Here is a 25,925-nt window from a genome sequence, read left to right as displayed (position 1 = left end):
TTCTGTCTCTCACTGTTCAAATAAACCTACCATTAAAATGATTTCTTTGTCAGTGGGGGATAATAGTGAGTCGACTCGAAAATTATTGCGATTTTTTTTATTTTGGCACGGCTCAATTGGGGGACATGAGCTTCCAACCCGATACCCTACAATGTACATTCGAGAACAACTTAACAGCCCACCAAAAAAAAATAATATCTCATCGTCCAGAATATAGTGAAGTGGGGTTTTTGCCGAGAGTAAAATGTTGTGAAGTGTATGAACATTGTGAATTATTATTATTAGTAAGTTAATTCTGTGGCCACCTTTTCTACGCACGTATGTTGAACTTCTTTCGCAACGTACGTAGGCAACGGTGCGAATCGGAGGTTCCAGGGGGGGTAAGGACAACAACTGTAAACAAATAAAAAATCGGTTCTCTATTCTTGCGTATGTCCAGATTGATTAGGGAGCGGCTGCCGATGGGATGGAACGCTTGCTGGGGGAGGTCTGCCACAGGAGATGGAGCGTGGTGGTCAGCTCGTGCGTGCAGCAGGCACTGGCTGGACTATTGCACCGCTGGGTCGTGAATTATGGCGGCGGCGGCGGCTTCTGGGAGCCCTTCATCCAGCAGTGGGTTGACCCTGGCTGCTGCTGCTGATGATGATGACGATGATGATGATGCATCTGAGCGGATATATCGGCTGTTTGGCAGAAAAACTGACAAAGCAAACTGTGGTGAGTGATTCCACACTCCAGGCTAGGCAACCGTGTTTGTAACGGGGATGAGCCAACTCTGTAAAAACACGGCCCGGAGCATCTTGTCTTCCTCTGGTGTCCCAATCATCAACCTCAATTAACCTCGCACACAAAAAAAGTGCACTTTTGCAAATCCACTCTGGAAAGGGCACTCACTCACTTGCGAAGAGCTCTGGAGGTCTCTCTGCGCCCTCAGAATAACCGAGAGGGCCCTTTAACGGACAACGTTAATTGGGGAAGATGGAAAAAAAAAAGTTTTTTTTGACGAAAATCAATTTCAGGATGTGCCGCGTGTGAGGGGCGTTGCGTGCAGGCCCGGGATGTGGAGACCCCCCCCTCTGCCGTGGCCGTATCGACGTTCGAGACGAGGTGGTTGGCGTGGGAGGGCTCTTCGAGGTCCAAGCCCAACCCCCGATCGTCCCGCCAGCCCACCTCGCCCAGCGCCGGTATAAAACCTCGATGCGATGAGCACCCAAGTCAGCGAGGCAGAGAAGGATCTCCTTGCCTGCCACGTCGGGTGAATCGTGAGAGTAAGTGAGCGAGACAGAGAGCGAGCGAGCGAAGGCGAGCAGGCGTACGCTACGAGGGCAGCGTCGTCCGGCGCGGGTGACCTTCTTGGAAGACGTGGTGAGGTCGATCGAGCCAGAGGGTGAGAGGAGGCGACGAGACAAGAGGCGATGGCGCCCCGCGGTGGCGCGACCGTTGCCTGGCTGGTGCTGGAGCTGCTCGTGCTGAGAGCTTCGGGCAGGTGAGACGGGAAGGGGCCTCGCTCGCACACACACACACACGCACTGGCCAAGGGAATATAACTCAAGAGAGCCGAAGGTTGGATCGGAAAGGAGGGAGAATGTTCCCCCCCCGCCAGTTTAATAATAATATTCATTTTCGTTTGTAAGGTGGCGCATTTAATCTGTAGATCCCACCGTTGCGCCACCGCCGTGTATGGAAAGCCAGGAAATAAACAGAACCTGCGCAGGGTAAACGGGCACTTTACAGAGGTGAGTTTTCGAGACAGACTTCGACTTGTACGTATGTTGGACTTCTTTCGCACCGTGCGTAGCCAACCGTGCTAGTCGGAGGTGCGGCGGAAGGACAACGACGCTAAACACAAAAAGCAGTTCTAAATAAATGAGTTTGTCAATCTAGACGCAGAAGTGCATTGGAAAGCGTGCGATGGCGGTGACCGTCCTTGCTTCGATAGCTGAGCCAAACTTGACATTTGACAGGGTTCCCATGATCGTATCGCCTCGAATGCGTCCCGTGTCGTGGGATCGCGAAAGCTCAGCAGCCGTACCTGGTTGGCTTGACCACTAGGTGTTGCAGGTGCGGCCACTGCCAGGTGTGGCCAGCAGTGCCGAGCGGTGGCGCAGAGGTTGTCAGTGCCGACTAGGACCCGAGTTCGATTCCCACTTTCAGCAAAACACAGTGAATATTACCTGAACCGTTTAATACGCAGTAGGCTTTCGCGACCAATATCATCCATGATACAGGTTTTTTTGTGGGGGTTAGATTACGTAAAAATATAAAAGTGTCGTTAAACCCGCCACCGCCCGACACAGCCAATGAGTAAAGTTTGCCACGTAAACAGAACGTGGCAATTCGTTACGAGTACAGCTCTCCAACACACCGGTGTGCTGTACTAGTTACGAATTGGCATGTTCTGTTTACGTGACAAGCCTTATGAATTGTCTTTGTTGGGTGGTGGCGAGTTTAACGACACTTTTAAATGTTTACGCGATCTCACCCAAACAAAAAAATCTGTATTGCGGATAATCTGAACCGGTCTTGGGCCTCCCGTAGCTCGACTCAGCCTCAAATGAGTACCTGGGGCGGTGTGTAAACATCATCACTAGGGAGACAAAGGCGGTCCGGCCGTGGTGCTGGCCACCCACCCCCTCGTGTGCCATGCCGACCTTCGTCGGTGCTACTCGCTAACAGCACTTGCCCCTAGCTGGAGTGTTACAGCGCCGTGGGGTTTCTCCGGCTTCTCTGCTTTGCTTTAAATGGAACTTGGGGAAGGATCCCAACGTAGCAGCACCCCGTCCTGAAAACCGTGTCTCGAGACTCAACGAGGCTTTCCCGGGTAACTCAAGGGCGACGTCGTTATTAATTCTAGATTTGAAGCTTTCGTGACTGCAAACCGTAACTGGACAATCTTTAATTTATTTTCAGTAGTTTACAATTAAAAAATTCGCTATGTTTACCCGGGAGTCTTAATGTGATGGACAAAGCGAACGCTCGCCCACTCCCTACCTGGTCTCTGGCTGCAAGGAACGCCCCGGGGAGATTCCTCTGGATTTTCTCCCTAGTTCTTCCGCAGAGTTTTTTTTCCGCGATAAATATTCTGCGCGAGGTTTCACAAATCTGGCTGTCGCCTGATGAAGCTGGTTGTAATTACTGGTGAAACGTCGTACTCAGATTATAAATGTTGTGGCTTTACTTTTCAACACACCGGTTAGTGCTGTACTAGTGACGAATTGTCACGTTCTGTTTACGTGACAACCCTTACTAGTTGGCTGTGTCGGGTGGTGGCGGCGGGTTTAACGACACATTTATATATTTAAGCGACCTAACCCAAAAAACCTCTATTATAGAAAAAAAAAATCACACCTCATCCTAACTTGTTCGACAATCAGCCGAGCAGTGTCTAAGAATCAAGCCATAGACTTTTGTCCACAGATTTCCATACGCAATGACAGTCACTGACATTGTGTGCATGTGTGTGCGTGTCTCCCCTACAGCATTCCATTTTCTTCAAGCACTGGGTAAGGACGTGTGCCACAATTCACCGTGGCCTTCACAGCACAACACTCACAGTGAAGGCCCCATGCTGCAATTAACGCAGCATTATAATCCATTCTCTGTGCACTGCTGGACGAGAGATGGTGGCGGCTTGGGGAAGCCTTCATCCAGCAGTGGATTGACCATGGGTGATGATGATACGTAGCGGTGTACTAATTTGCTGAACAAAATAAGAATAGGCTTTTCCCTTCATGGCAATAAAATAAGTGTTAAAATTTCGATTTAAAGCTTTCGTGACTGCAGGGATTCATCTTCTTGGTTCTTTCGGTAAAGTCACGTAGAAGGGAAGTAATAAAATAATACTAATAAAACATAATAAAATAATTCTCACGACGTTTCGGCCACAACACAAGCAGCCGTCCTCAGGTGAAGAACAGGTCTGTGTTCATTCAGACGCTGTCTTTCCGACAGCCCTGTTCTTCACCTGAGGACGGCTGCTTGCGTTGTGGCCGAAACGTCGTGAGAACTATTTTATTATGTTTTATTATTTATTATTTTATTACTTCCCTTCTACGTGACTTTACCGAAAGAACCAAGAAGAAGTGTTAAGATATTGAAATACCAAATACATAACTGTTGTAAGGCATCAAGTCTGTGTCCGCCACACATTTTTTTCATCACATTGATACTGGGAAAAAAAATACCCACAGATATTAATTTGCCATCGTTTGCTATTTTCTGTGACTTGCAGATCCATCACAACGATAACCACAACAACCCTACAGAGTGGTGAGTACTCTGAATTTAATTCACTGCTCAACTCTTGCGTTTCACTCCGGTCTTGCCGTTCATTCACTCCGATCCCCGAAGCCAGGGAGGTCGGCATCCCGTGGCTCCAAAACCGCGCGCGGCTAATTACCCACGAAACTTCACGGCTACTCGAATTGTAAATATCGTTGTGGGTTTACTCTCCAACACACAACCGGTGTAGTGCTGAACTAGTATACTACACTATACACTACACTATACACTACACTATAATAGTAAATGTTGTTGTGGGTTTTCTCTGCAACACACAACCGGTTAGTGCTGAACTAGTATACTACACTATATACTACACTATACACTACACTGTAATTGTAAATGTTGTAGTGGGTTTACTCTCTAACACACAACCGGTTAGTGCTGAACTACTATACTACACTATACACTACACTATACACGACACTATAATAGTAAATGTTGTTGTGGGTTTACTCTCCAACACACAACCAGTTAGTGCTGAACTAGTATACTACACTATACACTACACTATACACTACACTATAATAGTAAATGTTGTTGTGGGTTTTCTCTGCAACACACAACCGGTTAGTGCTGAACTAGTATACTACACTATACACTACACTATACACTACACTATACACTACACTATAATTGTACATGTCGTTGTGGGTTTACTCTCCAACACAACCGGTGTAGTGCTGAACCAGAAACGAATTGGGCACGTTCTGTTTACGTGACAAACCTTACGATTCGGCCGTGTCGGGTGGTGGTGGGTTTAACGACGCATTGATATTTACGCGATCTAACCCAACAAACAACAAACAACTTATTACGGATTATATTGGTGGCGACAGCCGACCTCGTGTTGAACTCTTTAAGGACCGCTTATCGACGTTCTTCGTTAAGGACACCGTCTTGGATATTAGAGTTTTTTTTTTTACCCAATTCGAAAAAAATTGCTCTTGATGAAAAAACAAGAATAGCTGTTTCACTCTTTCTGGCAATAAAACAGGAGTTGTGTTAAGATGTTCGAACACCAAATAGAACTCTTTTGCGAGGCATCAAGTCTGCATTAACCACACAGTACTTGTGGTGAACATGCAAACAGACATGCTCTGATGATGTCTGCATTAAATCTTGACTTAAAGCTTTCGTGACTGCAGGAATTCATATTCTTTGCGTCTTTCGGTAAAGTCAAGTAGAACAAAAAAATATAATAAAAAAATTTACAAAAAACTACGACGTTTCGATCGCAACACAAGCAATCGTCTTTGGTTCTTTCGGTAAAGTCACGTGGGTAGAAGAATAATAGATCACGACGTTTTGATCGCAACACAAGCAATCGTCATCAGGTGGGACAGCCACAGCAAGAAAAACTGTTGTGGCTGTCCCACCTGATGACGATTGCTTGTGTTGCGATCGAAACGTCGCGATCTATTATTTTTCTACCCACGTGACTTTACCGAAAGAACCAAAGAGTTTGGGTTCCTGCAGTCACGAAAGCTTCAAATCAAGATCACAAGCAATTATCATCAGGAGGACTTTACCGAAAGACCCAAATAAAAATGTATGCATTGTCTTTGAAACTAATTGGCCTACACCAGAGACGGCCTTCTCATCGTGGTCTTCTCCCGTCTGTCTTTTCAGCCGACGTATCATGTCCCAACCTGGCTCCTCCCTCCAACGGCAGCGTCCAGTGTCGCATCACTGTCGATGAGAAGTGAGTGACCTCCAGCTGACAGCTAACGCCATCACGCACAACAACAACAACAACAACCGCCATTCGCCACTAAGTGGCGGTGACGTCACCGCGGCGCTTGTGCCAGGCCATGTGCACCTTGAGGCCGGCAAAACAACCCCCTACCTCCTCGTCGGTGCCGGACGGGAACGCTGTGGTGAGCAGCAGTGCCATGGGGGGAGGACCAATTTAGATTGGCCATTCCCCCTCATGGCGTTTGTAGCCACCACAGCGGACAAATGGGTCTCTGGACGGGTGCGAGGGGCTGGTAAGCCCTCCACTTTGAATTCATTACCACTAAACCAAGAAGAAAATATCCATCACACACACGGCATCTCACACACAGCATCACACAAAGATCCCCCGTATAGCCTTAACAGACTGTAAGGGTAAGTGCTGTTAGCGAGCACCTATGAAGGCCAGAACAGTACACGAGGGGGTGGGTGGCCAGCACCACGCCCAGCCACTTTTGTATCCCCGGTGGCGATGTTTACAACACCGCATCGGGTATTAATTTGAGGCTCAGTTGACCTAGGGGTGGCCCAGGACCTGTTCAGATAATCATCACCGGTGTTGGCCGTGAGCTGGAATCGAACTCGGGTCACCGGGTTCGTAGCGCAGCGTAGCGCTGACCGCTACACTACCGCTCCCCACGGCATTACACACATACACAACAACAACAACAACCGCCATTCGCCACTAAGTGGCGGTGACGTCACCACGACGCTTGTGCCAGGCCATGTGCACCTTGAGGCCACGTGAAGTGTTGAATGCCAGCTGGCAGGAGGTCACGGGGCAGACCCAGGTGCCACGGGTTGACTGACTGACATGACCGAGACGACTGGCTGATGCACCACCTGTGCCCCCTACTGTACCAACTTGCTGTACTTTAGCCACCCGGCGCTCCGCTCGTTGTTGTGAGCGTCACTCCTCCGCCCTCCGTTGTTGTTGGAGGGCGACTGCCTCCAACTGCCCAGTAGCGTCCTTCACGAGTCTCCTCCACAGAGGCCAAACATACACACACAGCTACACACACACACACACAGACAGCTTCACACACACACAGCATCACACACACACAGCATCACACACACACACACGGCTGGGTGGCTGGAGAGAGGGACAGATCAACAGTCCCATCCCTGACAATCGAGCTTGAGTTCGATTGTCACGAAGACAACCACTGCTGCTGCTGCTGCTGCACCTGAATCTGGTGCCCCTGGCGCTACTGGCGGTTGCAATGCTGATGGTGCTCGTGGGCTCTACACCCCCCCTCTCCCCCCCCCCCCCCCCCGCTGCCCCTTGTAGAGTGTGCTCCCCGGCATGCCGGACCGGCTTCGTGCTGGACCCCAACGCGGCCGCCACGCGCTACACGTGCCGCACCGCGGAGGGCGTCTGGTACCCATCCGACACCTTCCCGTCGTGCCTGCGTAAGCGCATGCACTCTCGCACGCACGCACTCACGCACGCTCACGTCAAGGAGCATAAACCATCATCATCGCTCAAACTCTGGTCATCCTCGCAGCAGCAGCAGTGGCGGCTTTTGGCCCCGGCCATCGAACTAAGGATGCGTCGCGCGCTTTCAGAGGGCAGTGTTGAGTCAACGGGTAGTGTTAGTCTATGGGCAGTATGTGTGTATTTTGAACTTCTATCGCACCGTACGTAGCCAACCGCGCTAATCGGTGGTGGGCGGAAGAGCGTTCCAGCAGAAGCAGCGCGTCTGAAAACGCGGCGATGCCGGCGGCCCGTCATTGTTCGACGGCCAGGCAGAAGCCGCTGCCGCTGGGACGATGACCGGAGTTGGCGCGCGATGATGATGATGATGGTTTACGCTCCTTGACGAGATCAGCCAAGGTGTCGTGGTTCGTGTGTGGCGAGCGCGACCTTCTAAAGCAGCGAGTGCCCACGCGGTGTGGCTTGCCCCGGGCCCCGCATCCCCCCCCCCCCATCTATAGACGATCCTGGCGAGGTGCCTTCCGCGGGTTCTAACCACGGTGCCAACCCTCTCTGTGCCCCCCCCACCGCCTCCTGCTCCCCACCCCGCCGCCCCTTCCCCTCGGCAGCGTTGTGCTTCGGCTCGTTGGACGGCTGCCAGAATGGGGGCACGTGCGTGTGGCCCGACACGTGTCGGTGCGCCCGTGGCTTCGAGGGGTCGCAGTGCGAGAAAGGTGAGCGCGGCGCGGTGGTGACGCGAGACCTCGCCCCCCCCCCCCCCCCGCCGGATGACGTCGGAGATGAGCGGACCGTCGTGCCTGGCTCGTGTCCGTCTCTGCACGTTAAACCAAAACTTAACAAACCATAAAAAAAGTACGCTTAATTTTTTTTTAACGCAACCCATCGGCCTCCGCGGCCTTCCGGGAGCGTACAATTTCAGCAGTCATTGCGTCGGCACGAGCAGCAGCTCCGTAACGAGTGCACCGGTGCACCGCTACACGCGAGACGAGGTTTCAATCTCGCGTCACTGACGTATGCGCGAACGAGCTGACGCTCCTCGGCCGTGCGGACCGATGCGCGCACGCCACCAAGTTAGCCAACGGCCCGACGTATGAACTCGCGCAGCCACAAGCGCGCGCTAATGTGCCAATGGCGTGGGCGGCGGCATCGGCACGTTCGCCGGTGGTACGACGGCTACGACGACTTGGAAGCGCGTAGCTTGACCCGCTCTCTCCTCTCCCATCCTTTCTCTTCCCACCGTCAGCCGCGCTCTGCCAGGCGCCGTCCTCGCCCCTGGGCGGGCGCAGCAGCTGCCTGGACGACGGCGGCGACTTCCTGATCTGCACGCTGGCGTGCGACGGCGGCACCCGCCTGGCGTCTTCGCGCGTCTACGTGTGCGACCACGCCACGGGCGCGTGGACCCCCCAGCTGCCCGGCGACGCCTCCGCGTTCCCCGACTGCCTCAACACGACCGACTCGTGCGAGCAACCGCTGGCGCCGCTCAACGGCCAGATGGCGTGCAACGTGTCGGCCGACGGGCTCCAGCAGTGCTTCCCGACGTGAGCACACCCACATTCCCCGTAGAGCCTCCTAGAAATCTCGTAGAGCGCCGGCGACATTGTCGGCCGATGGGCTCGAGCGGTGACGTGAGTCGCGCGATTCCTCCCTCTCCACTGCTCCCGCGTCCCGATCGAGCCTCCTAGCAATGTCCTCTCCTGCGCCCCCCCTCCCCCTACGCTCCGCAGCTGTGACGCCAGCTACAGCTTCGCCGAGGGTTACTACGTGGCTCCCGTCTACAGCTGCGTCAGCGGGCAGTGGTACCCACCCGGCGGCATCCCTGACTGCGTCCGTGAGTAACCGCTGCCTCTTTCTGTCTCTCTCTTGCCGCTGCTGGCGCCGTGACGCGACCATGACGGACCGCGCAAGCGAGTCGCCGATCGTGGCGGGTATTAGCCAATCGCGAAAGAAGGGGGGGCGGCGTTTCACACGACGCCACGTCACGCCAACCAATGGGATGACTCGATCCCATCGGTTCGCTTGCCAATGAATGAGACACGGCGATTATCCCTCGATGAATCGGTACTTTTATCGCGATCTCCGCTCGCCGCGGCGGCAGGGGCTCGCGGTGCCGGATCGGCGGCCGCACCGGTTAATACCGCGGTGGGCGCGTGCGTGGATATTATAGATCCCAATACGGGACCTTGCCAGTGTCAAAATATAAAAATAGGTTTTACACTTTCTTGAAATAAAACAAGTGGTGTTAATATGTTAAAACAGGTGTTAAAGTAAAACAGGTCTTAAGATGTAAAAACAGGTGTTAACCCCATCGATAACCAACTTAGCCACTAGTACTATCCGTAACACTGATTATAACCCTACTAATAATCATATTAGCCACTAGCTACTAGTACTCGCCTTACCACTGACTCTAACCCTACCGATAACCAACAAGCTCCTGGTGCTAGCTCTCCCACTGAGTCCCTAACCCTACCGTTAAACCAACGGATCAACCAATCAAAAGTTCCCTAACTCTCACCTGGGCGGAGAGCGCTGGCCAAGCCGATCCACGGTGCCTCGGACGGCCTTCGAACCGCCGTCGATGGCAAGCAGGATAGTGAAACGAAAACTCACGTGTTCACACGCGTGTGCTCGCTCGCCTGCTCACACGCGCGCGCTCCGCTTGCTCGCGTGCATCCCGCGTGAAAAACAGTGTCGGCGAGCGCCATCGTCCCATCGGGCACCGGCTTCTGGTCGGGCGTGTTCGAGAGCGCCTCGGTGCCACCCTACATGACGGGCTACTGCACCAGCTGGGGCCAGCACCACTACCGCACGTTCGACGGTCGCATCTTCCGCTTCGACGGGCGCTGCTCGTTCCTGCTGGCGGGCGACTGCACCGACAACACCTTCCAGATCGTCGTCCACAACGATCGCGACTGCCCGGCCGGCGGGGCGCCGTGCGACCGCGCCCTCTCCATCCACGTGGGGCTGCTGAGCTTCGAGCTCCGGCGCCAGCCCAACGGCGTCCCCTCGGTGATGTCCAACGGCGAGGTGGTGGCGCTGCCCTCCACCATCTACGGGTTCGTGTTCCAGCAGTCCAGCAGCTACATCATGGTGCGCTCCTCCCTGGGCTTCGACCTCAAGTGGGACGGCTCGGAGGCGATCTACCTCAAGGTAGCCGCCCATCGTCGTCGTCGTCGTCGTGATCGTCGTTGTATCGTGGCCATTGTCGTGGTTATCATCAATATCATCAATATCATCGTCATCACCGTCGTCGTCATTGTTCTCATCGTTGGCCATGAAGCCGACCGAGCTATTGGCTTCTTTTTTTCAGAAGCGACCCAGCCACAAATGAAAGCTCAACGAAGTGACTTATCGCGTGGAAATTTATAACAGGAGCCAAATACTCGAAACGCGCGACGTTGATTCTAAATGTGGAGGGAAAAACCGGAGGACCCGGAGAGAAAAAATCCACGCGAACACGGATTAACGTGGGTCCCCACTCTTATGTTGGTTCCAGGCTAAAGCTGGTTCCTGTATAAAAATAATCCCATGTCCACCACTAGTCCCGGTCTCACAGCCGTTCCATTATTATGGCAATCCAAGTTTCACGTTGGTCTCAGTCTTCACGCTGCTTCCAGGCTAACGCTGGTCCTAGGCCGAAACTCGTCACAGTCCGTCATCGTCATGTCATCAATTTTATCGTCGTCGTTGCCATCGTCGTTGCCATCGTCATCGCCGTTCCTCATTGTTCTCATCGTCGGCCACGCGGGCAGCTCTGTGTGGTTATTACCGCGGGTAAAAAAAACTGAGAAACTGGGTTGTAGTCCCCCACCCCGCCCCCCCTACACCCCCACTGCCCCCCCCCACCCGCCCATTGTCACAACTGCCGCTCCGGGAGATGGAATCGGCGGTGTCGTCCCCCGCTCCTTCACTTCCGACGGGCACGGTCGGCTACGTTCGGTGGCGAAAGAAGGTCGACGCACACGCGTACACAGAGGGCGGACGATCTCAAAAGTTCCGCCTTGCCGCCGCCGCTGCCGCTGCGCTGGGTCCGTGAGCGCAGGTCGGCGAGGAAATGTACGGCAAGACGTGCGGCCTCTGCGGCAAGTTCGACCGCGACCAGGCCGACGACTTCTCGACGCGCCATGGCCTCACGCTGCAATCCGTCATCACCTTCGCCAACGCGTGGATCGAGCCCTTCGTGGGCGGTGAGGCCTGCCCTCCCCCCCCTTGCTCCGCACGGTGGCCCCCCACCCTCCCTACCCACTCGGTTCCTCCTTTTCCCCTCGTCGCTTTCTTCTTAGGTCGTTTCCTTCACTACGTTTCATTCACTGATAACTCAGTTTCATTCACCGATAACTCCGTTTCATTCCCCGGTAACTCAGTTTCATTCACCGGTAACTCAGTTTCATTCACTGATAACTCTGTTTACTTCACCTGTAACTCAGTTTCCTTTACGGATAACTCCGTTTCATTCACCCATAACTCTGTTTCATTCACTGATAACTCAGTTTCCTTTACGGATAACTCAGTTTCATTCACCGACAACTCAGTTTAATTCACCGATAACTCCATTTCATTCACCGATAACTCCGTCTCATTTACCGGTAACTCCTTGCGATGTCTCCCCATGTCAGCCTGCCCGTCACCGCGTCTTGCGACCGTCCTGTACCACCGCTTGACGTCTGCTCAGATCTCGCGCTCCTCCTCCCCACCCACCTCTTCCGCGTCATCATCGTCGTTGTCATCGTCGTCCGCACGCGCGCCGCTCTGGCCTTGACGGGAGGGACCTCTGGTGTCTCCGTGTCATCTCCGTGTCGTCTCCGTGTCATCTCCGTGTCGTCTGCTCGTGCGCGCGTGCAGAGGTGTGCATGGCCGGGCGTGAGACCAACTACTGCGGCTTCAGCTCCTGCAACGCGGGACTGAGCGTCCAATCGGCCGAGTTGGCGAGGAGCGCTGTCAATCACTGCCTCTACCTACTCAACACGCCCTGCCAGGAGGTGAGACGGCGCGGGGCCTACCCTGCCCCCATGCTGCCCCCCACTGCCCCGGTCCGGTCCAGTAAGAGCCCGAGCAGAACAGAATCGGAATATTTATTCAGACTGCCAGAGGAATCCGATGAGCTACGAAGCTTTATTTTTTCACACATGTCCAGTCAAGGGCACGTGTTCAGAACGTCACGACAATGAACAGGGACACAAGCACGATAAGAGTGCAAAGTACAGGAAAGGCAAGTGAATCACGAAAATAATATACAAATTAAACTATTTTTTATTTTAGCAGGCAAAGCTCCACTGAGCTATTGGCTTCTTTTTCAGTGGCTCATCGTCATTATCACGTGGACATTTTTCAGCAGCCAAATACTCTAAACACGCGACGTTGATTCGAAATGCGTAGGGGGAGGACCCGGAGTAAAAAATCCACGCAGCCACGGCTGAACATTGATCCCCAACTCTTATGCTGGTTCTAGGCTAAAGCTGGTTCCTGTGTAAAACTGATCCCAGTCCAGCACTAGTCCCGGTCGTTGCATTATTATGGCAGTCCCAGTCGGACTGCGGTCCAAGTTTTACGTTGGTCTCAGTCTTCACGCCGCTTACAGGCTAACACTGGTCCCCGTCCGATTCTCGTCAGCGTCTTGCGTTCCTCTTGGTATTATGCCACTGGCCCCAGTCTCATGTTGGCTCTAAGCTAAAGCTCGTTCGAGGCTATGACGCTGGTCCCAGTTAAGTAAAAGAAAGTAAAAAAACCGATCCATTCCCAAGCGTGTTCATCCGTGCGTGTGTCCACGTGCGCGGCCCAGGTGGTGGACTCGATCCCGTACTACGACGCGTGTCTGGACGACGTGTGCGCGTGCTCCGGCAACCAGCCGTGCGCCTGCGCCTCCATGGCCGCCTACTTCCAGGAGTGCACGCGCTTCGGCGTCTACATCGACTGGAGGGCGACCGATCGATGCCGTGAGTGCCGATCGGCGCCTCTCGGATTACCCCCCCCCCTACCTTCCCCGCACCGTCCTCGCCTTTCCCGCTCGCTGTCCCGTACGGTGACCCGCACGCTGTGCCACACGCTGTCCAGTACGCTGTCCCACACGCTGTCCCGTGCGGTGTCCCATACAGTGTCCCATATGGTGTCCCGCTCGCTGTCCCACTCGCTGTCCCGCACGCTTACCCACTCGCTGTCCCGCTCGCTGTCCCGTACACTGTCCCTTAAGCTGCCCCGCTCTGCGCTCCTCGCCGTACTTGTGATCTGGACCCGGGTGCTCAGCGGTTACGGTTTCAGCGTCTCGGACGCGGTCATTTGTGAGCCTCTTCCGAGAACCGGAGTTTTGAAACGAGGAGCCTCGGTCATATTCGTCGCGCCCCGCTGCTACGACGGGGTCACCGTGAGCCCCGGCAAACAAAGACTTGAGAGACGCCCGGTTTTCAGAGTTTTAAACCCAGCGTCTCAGCAGTGGTGGCCCACACAGGCATCGTGAACCCCCCCATGGACAGAGGTGGAACACAACCGAGTCCAAGAGATTATATCTCACGGTCTCGTCCATGATTGCTCACAAGCCTCCAACATGGCCTCTATGAACTTCCTGAGAGAGAGAGAGAGACGGCCAGTCTCAGGGCTTCAACCCAGGCTCCTAGCGGTGCTGGCACAGCCATCGTGAACCCCCCCCCCCCCCCCCCACCAACAAACCACCCAACCGCCAGGCCGTGAGAATCATCAGAATATCTATTTACACTGGAGGAATCTGATGAGCTACCAAGCTTTTTCTTTTTTATCACGGAGGTCCGGCCAGGCGAGACCACGAGCCTGCCGCCACCGCCCGTGTCCTCATGCGCGAACCTCTCCCACCCTCGCCCCCCCCTCCACCCACGTCCAGCCATGGTGTGCCCGGCCGACATGGTGTACGACATGTGCGGCTCGGCGTGCCCGCGGACCTGCTTCGACACGGTGTACGACTGCGAGGACGACCACTGCGTGGACGGCTGCCACTGCCCCAACGGCACCTTCCTGTACGACGGCGCCTGCGTGGTGCGCGAGTCCTGCCCCTGCCTGCTCATGCGCACCGAGTACCAGCCCGGCTCACGGGTCACACAGGACTGCAACGAGTGGTGAGTTCCCCCCCCCCCCACTCCACCTTGCTGATCTCGTCACGGAGCGTAAACCATCAACAACAACAAGCGCCATTAGGCGTTGTCAACACGGCGCTTGCGCCAGGCTATGTGCACGTGTGACCTACAGCCATTGATCTATGTAAGACAAGAACAACGGCAAACTAATGTGCGAAGTTGGAGCCAGAGAAATATGCACTAACTTGTGTTCGTGTGCGTTCGTGTGTGTGTGCGTTCGTGTGCGTTCGTATGTGTGTGTGTGTGCCTGTGTGTGTGTGTGTTCGTGTGTGTGTGTCCCCGCAGCGTGTGCATGTACGGAATTTGGCACTGCACCCAAAACATCTGCGACGGTGAGTGGAGAGTGATTAATCTGAAAGTCGTGCTCACATCGTCCGTAATCAAGTATTTTAGAGAGCGTTAATGTAAATGTGTCGTTCACCCGCCACCACCCGACGCAGCCAATGAGTGAAGGTTTGTCACGTGAACAAAACGTGCCAATCAGCTACCAGTGTGATAACGGACACATTTGTATTTACGCGATCTAACCCAGATATTACGAATAACATTGGTCGCGAAAGCCTACGACTACTACGACTACTACTATGACTATTTCGAGTGCTACTTCGATGACTACTACTACGACTACTACTATGATGACTACTACTACTATGAGTGTTCATCGTAATTCGTAGGAGCGCGCCAGGCACCGGGGGGGGGGGGGGGGGGGATTTAACTCGCGACTTCGTCAGCGTCAATTAGAAACTCCCATGGAGTGTTCCCCGATGTTGTCGGATCTCGCACAAGCTAAGCAGCTCCTCCATCTCCTCTTGCCACCTCCACCTCCTCCCACCTCCTCCTTCCACCCCCACCTCCTCCCACCTCCATCTCCTCCACCTCCTACCTCCTCCACTTCCTCCTCCCACCTCCTCCTTCCACCTCCTCCCACCTCCACCTCCTCCCACTTCCTACCACCTCTTGCACCTCCTCCCATCTCCGCCACCTCCGCCACCTCCTCCACCACCTCCTCCGCCACCTCCTCCATCACCTCCTCCACCACCTCCTCCATCACCTCCTCCACCACCTCCTCCGCCGCCTCCACCTCCTCACACCCTCACCTCCCACTTCCTCCCACCCCCACCTCCTCCCACCTCCTCCCACCTCCACCTCCTCCACCACCTCCTCCACCACCTCCTCCGCCGCCGCCTCCTCCACCACCTCCTCCATTACCACCTCCACCACCTCCTCCGCCGCCTCCTCCACCACCACCTCCACCACCTCCTCCGCCGCCTCCTCCACCACCACCTCCACCACCTCCTCCGCCGCCTCCTCCACCACCACCTCCACCACCTCCTCCACCACCTCCTCCACCACCACCTCCACCACCTCCTCCGCCGCCTCCTCCGCCCGCGCAGCTGTCTGCTCGGTGACCGGCGGAGGCCACTACCTGACGTTCGACGGGCGCACGTACGACTTCTTTGGCGACTGCACGTACACGGCCGTGAGGAACCTGGCGCCCGACGACCTGGCCTTCAACATCGACGTGGAGTACTACCAGTGCAGGTGAGCACGGGGGCCTGCGTACGGTGCGGAAGAAGTTCAATGTGCGTGCGTGTGCGTGTGTGTTTGTGTGTTTGTGTGCGTGTGTGTTTGTGTGCGTGTGTGTGTGCGTGTGTGCGTGTGTGTGTGTGTGCGTGTGTGTGTGTGTGTTTGTGTGTGCGTGCGTGCGTACTTCTACTGGTCGGGACCACTAGGGGTGGAAAATGCTACGAGTGTCCACCGTGGGTTTGTCAACCATGACCAGTGTTCATCATGACCAGTGTCAACCACGGGCAGTGTCCACCATGGGCAGTGTCCATCAATCAGTTTCAAAGAAAACGCATCTATATTATTATTATTATCGGAGCATGTTCGTTTGCATGTTTTTGCCACAAGTACGTGCAGCTGATGCCGGCTCGATTCCCTTGCAAAAGGCATCTTACTGGGCGTTTGGACGCCTTAGCACAACTCCTGTTTTATAGCCAGAAAGGAGTAAAAACCTCTTCTTATTTTTCACACTTTGATACCAGCAAAGAAGGTCCCCTATAGATAGCATCTCGAGACTCGGCAAGGACTCTCCTGGGCAAAGCAAGCGCTGCGATAATAATGACGACGATCGCAGTGGTGGTGGCGGTGGCGGCGATGATGACCGAGACTCTAACCCGTTGCCGCCCCAGCTCGGGAGCCAAGCGGCTGAATGCGGTGCACGTGACGGCGGGAGACAAGACGGTGACGCTCGCTCAGGACCTCATCATCACGGCCACCGACTACCCCAACTATCTGCCCTTCCGCAGCGGCTCCATCTACGTGGAGTCGGTCACGCAACAGTTCCAGAAGGTGTGCCCGCTCGCTCGCCCGCCCACTCGCCCCGCTCACCCACTCGCCCCGCTCACCCGATAAGCGCTGTTGCTAACGTACGGCGCGAAAGAAGTCCGACGTACATACGTACATCTCTCCCCCACCCCCCTCTGCGCGCGGCGTATATCCCAGGTGACCCTCGACAACGGCGTGTTCGTGCTGTGGGACGGCCGCTCCACCCTCTACATCACCGCGCCCAGCGTCATGATGGGACGCGTCCTCGGCCTGTGCGGAACGTTCAACCGCGTGCAGATGGACGACTTCCTCACCCCCGAAGGTGTCCGAGATCGACTGCGTGTGTGTGTGTGTGGGGGGGGGGGGGGGTGGGCGTAGACAAAACGGGGATCGCTCAAACCAAAACGAAACAAGAAACTATTTTTTATTTGACCAGGTAAGGTGCCCGCTGAGCTGTCTGGCTCCGCCTGGCCATCACAAATGATAGCCGGACGAAGTGGCTGTATCATCGCGTGGAGATTTATAGCAGCCAAACACTCTAAACGCGTGACATTGATACTAAATGTGGAGGGAAAAACCGGAGGACCTGGAGAGAAATCCACGCGACCACGGGGAGAGAGAGAGACGCAAACTCCAAATGCACAGCAGGCGTCGTCAGGGTCGGGATCGAACCCACGATCTCCTGTAGACCAGGCGAGGTAGTTAACATCTCCTAGCCACATCCACTGCACCAACCATGGTAGCAGGGATGCGGACACCCTGTGATTATTCAGAACAGAGGCCGTGCAACGTGTAAACGAGGGGTGGGGAACCTTTTCTCTGCCAAGGGCCATTTGGATACTTATAACATCATTCGTGGGCCATACTAAATTATCAATTAGCCTGTTATATTTGGTCAAACATTTAATTAACTCACCCCTAATGCGATGGCTGGAACTGCTTCTCTTTGGCGAGGCGTGTGATGTTAGCTGGTATTGATGATGTTGCTGCTACTCGCAACTGCTTTTCCAGGTTTGCTCCGAGATTTATTGAATTTCGAGTCCCGCCTGCAAGTTGTCTTGGTAGGGCCACACCAAATGATAAGGCCCGCAGGCCGGACGTTCCCCACCCCTGGTGTAAACGATCCAATGTCCCGATCCACAAATTCGAAGGAGACATCGCAGCGACGACGATACGCTACTCCGCTGCTCCTGCTGACGCGGTTATCTGGGCTTAACCACCTCAATGTGAAATTGTCGTTCTCGTTGCTCTGCATCAGCAGCCGTACAAAACCAAAAAAAGTCTCAAAGGTTACACGCGTGCTCTCCGAGCTTGTCGGCGGCGCACACACTCGCCCGCTCACGGCGTCGCGTCTCTCCCTCCGCGCGCGCAGGCGACATCGAGAGCAACTCGGTGAACTTCGGCAACCGCTGGAAGGCGCTGGCGTCGTGCGCCAACGTCGGCATCGAGCCGTACAGCCACCCGTGCGACCTCAACTCCCAGAGCCGCGCCTACGCGCACTCCCAGTGCGGCAAGATTCTGCTGGCGCCGTTCACTAGTAAGTGGTGGCCGGCGATCCGGGAAGCCGCAGGGTCCCCGGTGCGTGCGTGCGTGCGTGCGTGCGACCTCGGGACCGTGGGAAGGGTGAGGAAGTGTCCACCCGACAGCGGAAGTACAAGCGGCACGCTGGCCGGTGGGGTGGGCAAGCCCAGGGGTGGTGGTGATGCTGCTCGAACAAACTTCAGGGCGATCGTGGCCGGGAGTCGTCACCAAGCGGACCGTGGTTTTTGTTGTTACGACGGAATGTTCGTGGCTGCACACATCTTGTAGAACAGCGAAATATATATATATACGCTGTCTGATCGCTGCTTTTCCGAGAGCGTTATTGGGATGACGACTTCCAATCGGATCACAGTCAAAGGTCACATGACTGCCAATGGGTTGCATGATTTCTCCACTTTGCTCTCCTCCCTGCCTCTTCCCACGTGGCCTTTGCTCCTCTCCACTCTCTCCCTCTTTGCCTTCCTCCTCCTCCCCTCCTCTCCCCTCTCCTCGCCTTGTCTCGGGACGTCCCCTCTCGCCTCCTCCCCTTTCTTCCCCTTCTCTCTCCTACTCCCCTCTCCTCCTCTTCCCCTCTCCTCCCCTCTTCTCCACGTCTCCTGCCCATCTCCCTTCTCTGCTGCTCCCCCACTCTCTCTGCCCCACTCCTCGCCGCGCCTAATCACTCACTCACGCCCCCTCCCATTCCCCTCTCCTCCTCCCCCCCCTCTCCTCCGCCTGTGCGCAGAGTGTCACGAAGCGGTGAGCTACGCGGCGCACTACGAGTCGTGCCTCGTCGAAGTCTGCTCCGACCTCATGAAGCCCGTCCAGCGGATGTGCGACGCCTTCTCCACCTACTCCTTCCTCTGCGCCAAGGCCGGCGTCCTGCTCGACAGCTGGAGGAGCTCCATCCCTGAGTGCGGTGAGGGCCCCCCCCCCCCCCCCGGCCGCACGGTGGCTAAGCAGTCTCTTTGGCTGCCCATTTCGACCTGGACTACCTTCAAGATCGCTTGCCTCCGCTACCGCGCCCTAAAATGCAGCAACCCACCGTACCTAAGTTCTCTGTCGGCGCCTCAAACGCTTCAATTTATCGTAGAAATCCTCGCAGTGCATCGCAGAACCTCCTCGAAACTCCCAGGGCAAGGATCGTCATTGCCTGTCGCCGTTTCTCCATCACGGCCCCCCACGTCATTTGGAACGCCGTCCCCTGTTCACGTCCGTAACGATCAATCGTTTTCTTCGTTCAAAACCCGCCTAAAAGGCGCATCTCTAGAGCTCGACGTTTAACCGAGTTCTCCCCGGAACCTCGTGACGTAATCTGACACCGAGCTCGTAATAAGGAAGCCATTGCAGGGCTTGTACCCTTGAGGTTCCTCCCAAGCCAAACCCGAACCCTGACCCCGCTCCGGTGCAGTGGTCTCATGCCCACTGGTCAAGGTGTCCTCATGGTGCACCTCGAACTCTGTCTATCTTAACCCTTCTACCCTAACCTCCTACGATAACCCGAACCCTCTACCCTACCCCTCTACCCGAACCCTTACCCTTATCCTAACCCCCTACCGTAACTCCCTAACCCTTTACCCAACCGCTCTAACCTAATCCTGAACCCTAACCCAAACTCTCCGCCCCTGACCCCCTAACCCTGTCCGCCGCCCGCGCAGCGGTGACGTGCCCGGCGGACAAGGTGTTCTCGGAGTGCGCGCCGGCGTGCCAGGCGTCATGTGGCTCGCTGGCCGACCCGTCGCTCGCGAACTGCACGGAGCAGTGCGTGGAGGGCTGCACCTGCCCCGCGGGGCTCGTGCAGGACTACAGCGGCTTCTGCGTGCCACCCGAGGAGTGCCCGTGCGTGTGGCGCGGAGAGGTCTTCCCCGCCGGAGACGCGCGCTTCCAGGACTGCAACGTTTGGTGCGAACACCCGCCTGCTCGCACGCTCGCCCACTCATCCACTTGCATGACCACTCGCACGCTTGTTTTCCTACTTCCTCGCCTGCCCAGCCGCTCGCTCGTTCACCCACTCGGTCGTCTGTCTGCTCGCTCCCCTTTTGACTTGGATGCTCACTCACACGCTCATCCATTTTGCTCGGCTGTTCACCCACTCATTCACTTGCACACTCGCTCACTTGCATGTTCATTCTTTCGCCTAATCGCCCGCTCACACACTCGCAGGCTCACTTACCAGTTCACCCATTCACCCACTCACTGATCACCCGCTTAATTGTCCGCTCACCCACTCGCTCGCTCGCTCGCTCGCTCACCCATTCACTCACTCGCTCGCTCACCCGCGCACTCGCCTACAAACGCATGACACGCAGAGCAATGACCCTCCCTCCCTCTTCCTCCCTCTGCCTCCCTCTCGCCGCATGCCCGCCACAGCGAGTGCCACCTGGGCCAATGGGTGTGCACGGAGAACGACTGCAGCGCCAACATGACGTGCGGCCCCAACCAGGAGTTCGTGTCCTGCCTGGACCCCAACGTGGTGACGTGCGACAACATGCACCTGCCACGCAAAGTCTACCCCGTCGAGCGATGCTACTCTGGCTGCCAGTGAGCGCGACGCACGCACGATCGCACACACACACACGTGTCGCGTCGCTCGCTCACCGCGGACTGTCGCCGGGCTGCGGTGCCGATTGCTCACGCGGTCGCTCGCTAACTCGCTCGCTCGACCGGCCATCGCTTGGATTGCTCGGGAAATCAGATCTCACGGGAAATCAGATATCACCAAAATAGGGGGGAGTTAACGGGGAGGGGGGCGGTCTTGGTGACGTCGCCGTCGCCGCCGTCGTCGGCAGCGCCGCGCTGGGCGCGACTCGTTAGGAGGCTTCTCGCCTTCGGGGGGCGGCCAGAATGTTTAAAGGGCACTCTGTGTAATCGGGGTACCCTGTCCACTGTTTGGGTTTCGTGGCCACAATGGCACTCCTGCGCCTTCTGTCTTTAATGTTCCATTCGTGAAATGATCGACGTTCTTGTTGTTGTCATGATCATAATCTTCATTTATCCCGGAGATGACGCGAAGCTTGCTGTGCCGCTCTTCCCCCCCCCCCCCCCCCGTGTCCGTGTCCTGATGCAGGTGTGCGAACGGCACGGTGTGGGACACCTACAACCGGCTGTGCGTCCTCCCGGAGCACTGCCCCTGCTACCACGGCGGGAAGAGCTACAATGAGGGCGAGACCATGTCCATCGACTGCAACACCTGGTGAGCGGCACGGTACCCCCGGTCCGCTCTGTCGCCAGAGTGGCGGCACTCGCGACGCACGCACGCTGAACTTTTATTTCGCACCGTACGTAGCCGACCATGCTAATTGGAGGTACGGGGGGGGACGGACAACGACGCGAAAACGCACAAAGCCGTTGTTTGACGTCTGCCGCCGCCGCTGCTGCTGTTGGCCACGCAGAGAGGGAGGGAGGTGAGGGAGGGAGGGGGGTAAGGGAGAGCGGGAGGGACGGAGTCCGTGTGGTATTGCCGTCTCCCTCCCGTGGTCCGGCGCCTTGCGGGAGCTCGAGGCTTCGTCCTCTATGGCAGCGGCAACTCCACTCGGAACTTTAACAAAACAAACCTCTCCTCTCCCTTTCCCCGCCCCCCCCACAGCATGTGCCTCTCCCAGCAGTGGCAGTGCGAGTCGAAGGAGTGCGCGGCGGTGTGCAGCGCGTACGGCGCCTCGCACGTCACCACCTTCGACTGGGCGCCTCTACCGCTTCCAGGGCTCGTGCGAGTACGTGCTGGCGCGCGGCGTCGGCGCCGCGGCCACCGGCGCCGCGCCCGCGTGGAGCGTCACCATCGAGAACGTGCCCTGCGGCTCGATGGGAACCACCTGCACCAAGGCCATCACCTTCCGTGCCACCGACTCGCGCGGCAAGGTGCGGGGACCGGGGCTGGGCATTCGATGGAGGGGGTCGGGAGAGACTAATAACAAGAACCCTATGTGTCCTGACTTTTGGGCCACCCTGCACAACAGCAACCCAATGTGTCCTGACTTTTGGGCCACCCTGTACAACAGCAACCCTACGTGATCTGACTTTTGGGCCACCCTGTAAACACACACACACACACCGCCCGCCACGACTACGCTTTCCTTCTGGAACGACGCAGTCGCGTTCGAACGTTCACTCCCACCACCACGATCGCCGCCACCACGCATTTCCGGGTCACTCCGGCCCCATTTCTACCGCTGGCCACGTCGCTGCCGGTGCCGCCGGTGCCGCCGATTGTATCGCGCAGGCCGGCGGTGCCGGGCAGCAAGAGCGGTGACCTCGCGGCGCTCCTTTGCCGAGCCGATGCCGGATGAAGGCATGTGCCTGGCGAGCGTCACCAGCCAGGTCGCTTAGTCAAAGCAAAGACGGCGACGGGCTGGAGGTAAATGTAGGTCGACTCGGCCTAAAATGAGTACCCGATGATGATTACGCAGGGTGCGAACATCAGTGTTAGGGAGACAAAGGCGTCCGGTAGCGGTGTTGGCCACGCCACGCCCGTCGAACGCGGCGCCGGCCTTTACAGGTGCTGGCGAACAGTACTTGCCCTGACAGCCGTGAACAGAAGTGCCAATTTGTGACTGCTTCAGAAGCACCACGGGGGAGTGGCGGCGGCGGTGGTGGTGGTGCTGAGCGATCCACACGCGAGCGTTTCAAACAGGCGGGTGCGGACGTTTCGCCGATGGTTGCAACCGGCGTCATCAGGCGGCTGCCAGAATTGTGAAAATCCCCTCCAGTCTTGGGCCCTTTAACGTACATAATGCCACCCCTACGTGATGCCACCCCTACGCGATGCCACCCCTACGTGACGCCACCCCTGCCTTGACGGAACTCGCCAGGCCGGCTTGCCAGCCGACCAATCGAGGGCGAGGGGGGTGTTGAAACCTCCGTGCGTGTGTCCGCGCGTGCAGGACTGGTCCCTGCGCATGGTGCGCGGGCAACCAATCATGATGGAGCGCGGCTCCCCCTTTGGCGTCCGCTACGCGGGACTCTGGGTGTTCGTGGACACGCCACTGGGCGTCGTGCTGTCGTGGGACAAGGGCACCAGCCTGAGGCTGCGCGTGGAGCCCCAGTGGAGGGGCATGGTGAGCAACGGCAGCTGAGATGGGACACGGCATGGAGACCCCTAGGGCTCGGGATTCGCTGCTCGCTCGATGTTTTTGTGGAACGCCGCTCTGGCGGCTGGCTCGGGGTCGGGTTTTTTTATATTTTTATAAAAAACATTGTTTATTTTACCAGGTAAGGCCCAGTGGGCTATGTTATAGCGCTCTTTCAGAAGCAACCTGGCCACAAATATTCAACGAAGTGGCTTACCACGTGGACATTTATAACAGCCAAATACTCTAAAAGGCACAATTTCTAAATGCGGATTAAAAAAAAAACGGAGGATCCGGAGAAAAAGCCACGTGAACACACAGCGAGAGACACGCAGACTCCAAATATACAGCAGGTGCCAGGGTTGGGATCGAACCCACGGCCTCCTGCATACCAGGCGAGGTAGTTAACATCTCCTAGCCACCATGGCATAATGCACGCTCGCGAGAGAACGAGCTAGGCCTCTCCGTAGTAATCCGATATTACCGTAGCAGCTTCTACGATTTTACGAGCACGAAACACGGGGAGATGGACGTTGCGCGCCAAATTTGTTCGCGGAGCAGCGTTTTTTTGCGCTTGTTCCCGGTCGAAATTAAGCGCTGGTTATTAAAAGTCACGTGATTCGTTCGAATGGATAGAGAGAGAGACGCGTGATCATCCCGCAGCCATGTCGCTAAATATCGCGTCGTGGAATTGGGGTCACGGCCCCGTGATCCGAAGTCAGCGGCGATGCCCTTGCACGAATGCCAATCGGAAGAGCGGCGGCTGGCCGCGGGATCGTTTGTTTGACCTCCTCCGCGGGTTGTAGACGGCACACCGTTGTACGCGAAACGCGGAGCCCCGCGCCCCGCCCGCTGACTCCGATCGATCGGCCGGTCGCTCGCTCTGATTGTCGTCCCCCCCCCCCCGCCTCCCCCACCCCATACAGGCTGAAGGTCTGTGCGGAAACTTTGATGGCGACCAGATAAACGACTTCCGCACGCCACAGGGATTCGTCGTGCAGGGAGAATCCACGTTCGGGAACAGCTGGAAGGTGACAACACAAACGTCCACCCGCCCGCCCGCACCCACATGCGGATGCCGCCGTCTCTTGCATTAACATCATCGTCGTTGTCGTCCGAGTAATAATAATAAGAAGTGCATTTCGCATTCAAGCCGTTCATATAGGTGCCTGCGTTTCACAGGCAGGTATCGCCAGGATCAGAATCTTTATCTATCCTGGAGGAATCTGATGGGCTGTGAAGCACTTTTTTCACAGATGTCCAGTATAACACGTCGGCTTTCGCGACCAATATTATTATTACCCATAACCTACACTACGAAGATGTCCAGTAGCTTCACAGATGTCCAGTGGTCTGCCAGCAAGGGTCGACGTCGTGCGGAATCTGCGCCGTCCGCCGTAAAGCAGCCCGGCGGCAGTGTCTACGCAACCGTGGTCCCGTAACCCGGCACTCTGGGGAGTGGGGGGGGGCAGCATTGAGGGTTGGCAGATCTCTCGCACAAATGTTGTGAAACTCCCTTCCCGTGTGCGTTGAGGAGGAGCGCCTGGCCCTGGCTCGTCAGGAGAATGTGGACTCCACCTGTTCCCTCTGTAAGGGATAGAGCGTTGCCCCTTCTCACGCGTGGGTTTTCTCTACGGGTGAATCGGTTTCCTCCCACAAGTAAACGCTCACCAATTGGCTGAGAACACCTCAATGTACAGAGGACCGCAGAGCTTGAGGGGAATTTGGTGCCGGTCGTCCATAGTTCCTCCTCGCGTCTCTGAGTCATCCCCTCCTCTCTCTCTCTCTCTGTACGAGAATTGAGCAAAGATCGTGGCGGTGGTGGTGCAGCGTTACAAGTTGTCATGAATAATTATTCTGCTCACATCCGCCGTAACTAATATTTCGTGGGGTTCGTGGCAGAGGGAAGGAAGTGATGGCGCGCGGTGGCAGCGTAAACGCCGGCGGTCTTGCCGACCGCCAGATCTGACATTTGTTTGTCGTAACGCTCTGACCCCGTGCGCCAACTGGACATCTGTGAAAACAAGAGCTTGATAGCTCATCGGATTCCTCCTGCAGTACTAACTAAAACATTCCGACTCTGACGTTGATGGATGCTGCCCTCGCCGCCGCCCTCTCCCTGCCGCTGACCCCCCCCCCCCCCCCCCCACAGGTACGCGACTACTGCGCGGACTCGTACGTGCTGGGAGACACGTGCACCAACCCGCTGAGGCAGGCGTGGGCCCAGCGCAAGTGCGGGATCATCCAGTCGGAGACCTTCAAGCCCTGCCACGACCACGTGAGCGCACAGTGACAAAGACACGCAACTATCCCCGCCCATTACAAAAAATAACGAACGTTCTATCGTCGCGATTTTTCTTCGTAAGTGTGCCGATAGGTTCTCTCCCTCCGCCTTCCCCGAGTTGTTTTCTGCCGCCTCAACGTTCCGTGTACAGAAAATTAAATCTATAAAAA

At 56.2% G+C, this 25,925-nt stretch overlaps 1 protein-coding gene across 1 annotated transcript; it reads left to right on the top strand.

Moving 5' to 3' along the window:
- Positions 1-1,232: 1,232 nt before the first annotated feature.
- On the top strand, positions 1,233-25,647 carry LOC133357745 (von Willebrand factor-like). The gene is made up of 26 exons (XM_061575843.1): positions 1,233-1,486; positions 3,480-3,503; positions 4,232-4,269; positions 5,914-5,986; positions 7,313-7,434; positions 8,068-8,172; positions 8,703-8,997; positions 9,184-9,287; positions 10,149-10,609; positions 11,502-11,646; positions 12,302-12,438; positions 13,239-13,392; positions 14,307-14,538; positions 14,842-14,888; positions 15,951-16,098; positions 16,752-16,911; positions 17,065-17,209; positions 18,260-18,424; positions 19,154-19,327; positions 20,067-20,310; positions 20,779-20,949; positions 21,476-21,601; positions 21,995-22,263; positions 23,286-23,459; positions 24,398-24,502; positions 25,624-25,647. The coding sequence occupies exons 1-25, from the start codon at positions 1,416-1,418 to the stop codon at positions 24,400-24,402; spliced, it is 3,789 nt and encodes a 1,262-aa protein (XP_061431827.1). The 5' UTR covers positions 1,233-1,415; the 3' UTR covers positions 24,403-24,502; positions 25,624-25,647.
- Positions 25,648-25,925: the final 278 nt, after the last annotated feature.

The sequence above is a fragment of the Lethenteron reissneri genome, chromosome 59 (assembly GCF_015708825.2).
Source record: "Lethenteron reissneri isolate LAM-NWPU_2019-01 chromosome 59, ASM1570882v1, whole genome shotgun sequence".
Classification (NCBI taxonomy): Eukaryota; Metazoa; Chordata; class Hyperoartia; order Petromyzontiformes; family Petromyzontidae; genus Lethenteron; species Lethenteron reissneri.
This window is presented reverse-complemented; position numbering and strand designations above follow the sequence as displayed.

Bases quoted from the DNA above. Each gene is read 5' to 3' on its own strand.
- LOC133357745 (XM_061575843.1), top strand. From the start codon at position 1,416: ATGGCGCCCCGCGGTGGCGCGACCGTTGCCTGGCTGGTGCTGGAGCTG. The intron at 4,270-5,913 runs GTGAGTACTCTG...CTGTCTTTTCAG, and splicing joins CACAACAACCCTACAGAGTG to CCGACGTATCATGTCCCAAC. The intron at 17,210-18,259 runs GTGTCCGAGATC...CCGCGCGCGCAG, and splicing joins CGACTTCCTCACCCCCGAAG to GCGACATCGAGAGCAACTCG.